Source organism: Mus pahari, chromosome 21 (assembly GCF_900095145.1).
Source record: "Mus pahari chromosome 21, PAHARI_EIJ_v1.1, whole genome shotgun sequence".
Taxonomy (NCBI): Eukaryota; Metazoa; Chordata; class Mammalia; order Rodentia; family Muridae; genus Mus; species Mus pahari.
In genome coordinates, this window is record NC_034610.1 from 23,347,041 (window position 1) to 23,352,658 (window position 5,618).

The 5,618-nt window shown below is 55.6% G+C and overlaps 1 protein-coding gene across 1 annotated transcript in view; it reads right to left on the reverse strand.

Moving 5' to 3' along the window:
• The window catches only part of Tulp1 (TUB like protein 1), a 12,994-nt gene extending 7,627 nt beyond the window's left edge, over positions 1–5,367 (reverse strand). Inside the window, exons 1-8 of the mRNA XM_029533104.1 lie at positions 5,236–5,367; positions 5,071–5,122; positions 4,649–4,730; positions 4,396–4,548; positions 3,855–4,010; positions 3,093–3,188; positions 2,887–3,006; positions 2,567–2,688 (exon numbers count right to left, since the gene is read on the reverse strand). Of these exons, the coding sequence (XP_029388964.1) occupies positions 2,567–2,688; positions 2,887–3,006; positions 3,093–3,188; positions 3,855–4,010; positions 4,396–4,548; positions 4,649–4,730; positions 5,071–5,122; positions 5,236–5,282 (828 nt within the window). The 5' untranslated portion in view covers positions 5,283–5,367. The remainder of the gene's footprint in view (positions 1–2,566; positions 2,689–2,886; positions 3,007–3,092; positions 3,189–3,854; positions 4,011–4,395; positions 4,549–4,648; positions 4,731–5,070; positions 5,123–5,235) is intronic.
• Positions 5,368–5,618: the final 251 nt, after the last annotated feature.

A 5,618-nucleotide genomic window follows, 5' to 3' on the forward strand; every position in this document is an offset into this window, starting at 1 on the left:
AGGCTGGCCTGGAACTCAGAAATCCGCCTGCCTCTGCCTCCCAAGTGCTGGGATTAAAGGCGTGTGCCACTACGCAGGGCTAGCCTCACACTCTTGATGCTCTTCTCTGCCTCCTGAGTGCTGGGCTGATACTACCTACCACAATCTGCCCTGCTGGGCTGGTGATTGTCTTTTGTGTTTTGTGTTTTTGTAATATATATGAGTGTTTTGTCCGCATGTCTGTCTGTACACCACATATGTGCCTGGTGCCCTTAGAGGCCAGAAGAGGGTACAGGAACCCCTGGAACTGCAGTTATATGTTGTTGTGAGTGACCACGTGGGTGCTGGGAACTGAACCCAGGTCCTCCGCTGGAGTAGCCAATGCTCTAACCACTGAGCGATCTCTCCAGCCCCTATTTAGTTTATTTGAGATAGGGTTTCACTATAGGGCCTCAAAGTCTGTAAGCCCAGGCTGGCCTCACTGAAACCGTCCTTAGCTTCCCAGAACTTGGAGTAGAAGTCTGTAGCACCATGCCTAGCTCTCCCAATAACTTTCTTCATTCCCCGTAACGCACAGGGGTTAGCAGTCTATATGGAGAGAAAGAGGGATCTCTAAGCAATGACCTAACCGCTGTAGAAACTGTTCCTCGCCAGTCTTTCCAGGGACCACAGCCGTGTGCGACACCCTGAGCCCACACGGTTCTGTGACGCTGTCCGTGGATTTATGATCCTCAGAAACGCAGCAGAAGAAAGTTCTCTGAGGACCTTGGGGGGCCTCTGTTACTCAGCAAGACACAGGTGACTCATGAACCTGTTAGCTCACTTTGCTCTTGGAGAATTTCCTAGTAATGCAGGTTCCAGGAGGAGGCAGGGTGAGCCCTGGTGCCCTTTCACCCTCTGCACTGTTTGTCACAGGAGGGTCACTGAGACTCAAATCCCTCAGGGGACAGCCGGACCTATCAGGCTGAGGTTTTGGCACCTGAGGCTGAGGAGGATGACAGCTCTTTGCTGAGGGCGGTCCTACTGTGTGTGAGGTGAGGCACAGCCTGGGGCCCACTGCCAAGGGGTAAATGACCATCATGAGTGGACTCCAGCCTGTTCTAGAAGAAACTTGGGAAACACCAGATTATGTGTGGAATGTGGGCTGGGAGAACTTGCTCAAACATTTCTAACACCTGTGAATTTCAAAAGCCCGCTGCCCCAAGGGCTGCTTCTACCTTCTGTGAGGCACTGTGGCCACCAGCCACAGGGACTGGGGTCCTTGGGGACCCATCCCTGAACATCTGACACTCCTCCACAGACTAGTAACCCTGCAAGCTCGGACCAGGCCTGGCCCTTGTGTTGCTCTCTTGCTAGAGGAGCTTCGGACAGTCTCAGTCAGGCCTCTTCCGGATTAGCTGTGAACTCAAGCGGGTGTGCCTGCGTTGTCCTTCAAAGTACCTAGCGACACATCCTGAGCGTGAAAGACACCCAATCAGGACGGACTCTGTACCTCGGGGAACATTCTGGAGCCTTTGGCAGCCAGAGATCAATTGACTATTTCATTTAAAGATGTATTCTTTTCTATGTATGACGGTTCTGCCTACGTGCATGGCTGTGCATCTTGGGAGTGCTGGAGCCCTCGTGGGTGGCACTGGGGATCAAGTGTGGTTCCTTTGTACCCAATGCTCCTAACTGCTGAGCCATCTCCAGCCCTGTGTGTGTGTGTGTGTGTGTGTGTGTGTGTGTGTGTGTGTGTATTTCATTTGGTTGACTGGCTGGCTTTGAGACAGGGTTTCTCTGTGTAGCTGTGGCTATCCTAGAACTCATTCTGTTGACCAGACTGGTCTGGTACTCACAGAAATCCAGTGGCTCGACCTTTGGAATGTTGGAATTAAAGGTATGCATCTTGCTTGCTTTTCTTTTTCTTTTGTTCTCTTCTCTTCTCTCTCTCTCTCTCTCTCTCTCTCTCTCTCTCTCTCTCTCTCTTCCTTTCTTTCTGCCCTATTTTATTTTTGAGGCAGAGTCTCCTGTAGACCAGGTTTGCCTCAACCTCAGGGTGTAGCTGTGGTTAGCTCTGAACACCTGATCCTGCTGTCTGAACACCTTATCCTGCTGTCTGCACTTCCCATGCCCTAGGTTTGTGTGCACCTGGAACCGGGGCTGGGAGGCTATGGGCCCTGAGGGTGACCTCAGACTAGCAGAGTGGAACATTTTAAAACTGGTCCAGCTAGCCAACTTTCAGCCCCTCAAAGGTGTGTTCCCAAAGGTGTGTAAGCTGTGCCTCGAGGAAGCCTGGAATCCTAGTTCTCACACCTGGAATCCTAGTACCAGAGTTCCAGGCTAGCCTGGGATACATAGCAAGACCTTATCTGTACCCCCTCCCCCACTCCAAAAAAAAAAAAAAAAAAAAAGCCCTGCCCTGCTGCGGAGTGCTTTCTAACTAGGGGCTATGTGATGGTTGCATTGCAGAGAGGAGACAGCTGAAGCCTGTGGGTTCCCTGTCTCTTCCATTCCCATGAACCTCATCTTCCTAGGCCATGTGCCCTGTCACAGATGGGGAGCCAAGTCCTCACCCCGAAGTCCCCCGAGCCCCTCAGGTCACAACCTTTTTGCCTTTCCCTTTAGCTCTGCCCTTCTGGTTGCTGTTCTTCATCACTGCGGATGCATCCTCCTCTTCCTCTTCCTCCTCTTCCTCCTTCTTCTCTTCCTCTGAGCCTTTAGGAGGCCCTGAGCACGGAGGGGGAAAGGCGGTAGACCTCTCACCCCAACAGGCCAGGTTTTCCAATACCCATAATCCTCTTTTGTCAGAGCCTGGCAATCGGGTATCGGGAAGCCTGCCGCGTGGTCTAGGTCTCACCCACACCCGTCATGGGGCGCTGCACACACACAACGTCCACAGTCCCAGCACCCTTGAGCCACCCCCACCTTTCTTCTTCACACCCTTCTCAGCCGTGCCACCTTCCCCAACCAGGAACATGGCTGCTGGGATCTTCTTCCTCACGGCTGCTGGGCTCCCCGCGGGGTCCTTGTCAGTCTCCCCAGGCCCTGCAGACGGGGTACAAGGAGTCGCCAACGCACCACACCCAGTGCCTCCGCCTCGCCCAGCCCCCCCGCCCCGTGTCCCGTTTTACCTTTCTTCTTTGCCTTTCTCAGTTTGGTTCCCTCCCCTACCTCCTTCTTCTTGGTTCGGAGCGGTTTCCGAGGGGCATCCGGGCTTCCTACATCCCCTGGAAACAGGAGATTTGGGGGAGGGGGCGGGGTCAGGGAAGGAAGGAACCTTTTGGAGCTGAGGACCACCTTCTAACCCTCCCCCCATCCAGCTAGGGTGCCAAAACCAGACGGGTCTGTTGGTCTGTTGGTCTGCTGGTCTGTTGGTCTGTTGGTCTCGTGTTAACTTTTTGTCTAAGTCTGAAAAATGATCTGGCTAGGAACCAGCTTACGAGACAGGGACGGAATGAACGGGTGAACAACGCTAGGCCTTCGCTGGAGCCTGAGTCCTCCTTCAGCAGCATCTCCTGAAGGGACCCTCCTCAGCCCCTTAGCACAGAGCCCGGCTCCAGCGGCCCCCACATCTCTGACCTGACCTTCCTGGGCAGGCGCCCAGGCCTGGCGCCATCAGTGTCTTTAGCCACAGATTTCTTTTTTACTTTTATCTACTTTATAAAAAACATAACGCAATCTACATGAAGCAAAACCGCACAAAAAACAAAAAAACAAAAACCCAAAACACCACACAGAATCCTCCTCCTGGTACCTCTGTGGTTTGCAACAGCCCTGAGAACTGATCTCCTTAGAGACCGCCGGTGTGTGGAGGGGGCAGTCTTGGGATCCCGCCCGCCCCTCCAGAGGACTCTCTGCCCGTTCATGGGCTCCTGGGTGCTCCCTGCACCTACCCCTTGGGCCCAGAGCCTTGGCTTTCTTCTCTCTCTCCTTGGGTGCTTTCTTGGGGGGCAGAGAGCTTTTCTCTTTTCCCCCCTCTTTCTTCTCCTCTTCATTATCATCATCGTCGTCATTGTCATCATCATCCGAATCCTCTTCCGAATTCTCCTCTGTGGAGAGAAATTCTCCGATAAAACAGGCTTCAGAGGTTTAGTCCCTGCAGGGTGCTACGGGACTCCAAGCACCTTCCTGCAGTGGGCTGCGGTGGGAGGCGTCCCGCTCAGGCTTCCTCCCCATCACTCTCCCTCCTGATCTGTCTGTCTACCTGTGTGTCTGACTTCCCACCGTCCCCACTTGTTCCTGTGCAGCTGCTTCTGACTCATCTGGGGTATTTAAGGCTATTAGCTGCAGTTCAAGGTTAGACCCCTGCTGCCTCAGTTTCCCTGTATTGTAACGGGGGCGGGGAAGAGAAGGGAACCCCCACTGGGTGCTGTGGGGTGATACCTGCTTCCCCAGGCCAGCTGGCACGTCTCTCCCTCCCTCCCAGTTACTCACCGCCTCCCAGGTCTGGGGCGCGGGCAACTAGGAAGTTTTCCCGGGGGTCCCGCTTCTTGGCTTCGGGGTCCCTCAGGAACTTGGCGTAGACTGTCTGCGCAGCGCGCGGCTCCGCCGGGTCTGCGGGCAGCTCCTCCTGCTTCCTGCGTCCAGCTAGGGTCAGACCTTGGGCTCAGCAGGGTCCTGGCCTGGGGGTCCCCACTTCAGCCACCCGTGCCCGCACCTTCCCGTGCGTCCCCGCCCCAGGACTCACCCCCTGCTTTACGGGGTTTGGATTCCGGGGAGTCGGGGGTCTCGGGTTTCTTTTTTCTCAACTTCTGTCCCTGGGCGGGTCGCTGTGGAATAGGGGTCATGGGGAGAGAAGGGGACTCTAGGGTTCCCATCCCCCTCTAATCCCTTGGAGCTACCAGAAATAGCCTCGGATTATCCCAAGGGGTGTTGCAGCCCCTGCTCTGGGTGAATGTCCGATCCATGCATGGTGGTCACTTCCAAGACTCAAAGCCCCCCGAAGTCCTCCTGGGCACCCCACATCCTAACCCCCCTTTCTTCTTCTAAACTCTTCAAGCTAAGAGCTGCAGGGTTCTGGCGAGAGGACCTCTCCCAGGCAGCCCCCCTTCCTGTGCACACCAGAATATCTTCGCACCTCTTTTCCAATCCCCAAACCCGGTGACACACCTGTTTGGGGCGCAGCGGGGGCTCGGGGCTCAGCCAGTCCTCTTCATGGCCACTGAGGGTACAAAGGGACCAGGCTGTTCCTTTCTTGCGGTCTACTCTCCCCCTCCCTACTGCGGCCCAGAAACTAGGGTTTGGGGTTCAGGTGGGGCGATGTGGGGCTCCCACCTGTCTGAGGCCCACACTTCCCGAAGGGTCTCCTCCTGCAGTGGCATTGCGTCTGTGTGCCTGTCACCACCTCTCTCTCTCTCTGGTGACTCGCAGCTCCCCAGCCTCCCTTCCTTCCTGGCTAATCTCGGCTCAGCTTCTCCCCACCTTCCGGGGCCAGGAGGCCACCAGGACTCACCTCTGAGGACAAGACGTTCCAGCCCCGTGGACTCAACCATTGAGGGAAGCTCTGGCCCCCGGCTCTCCTCAGTACAGCAGCCGGGAAGAAAAGGGCACCACCTTCCACTCACCTCACTTCCTACCTAAGATGGCAGTGGTGCCAGTGCTGGACAGTAAAAGGCCAGACTGGCCCTCCAGACCGTCTTCGCCTCCCCCTTTCCCCA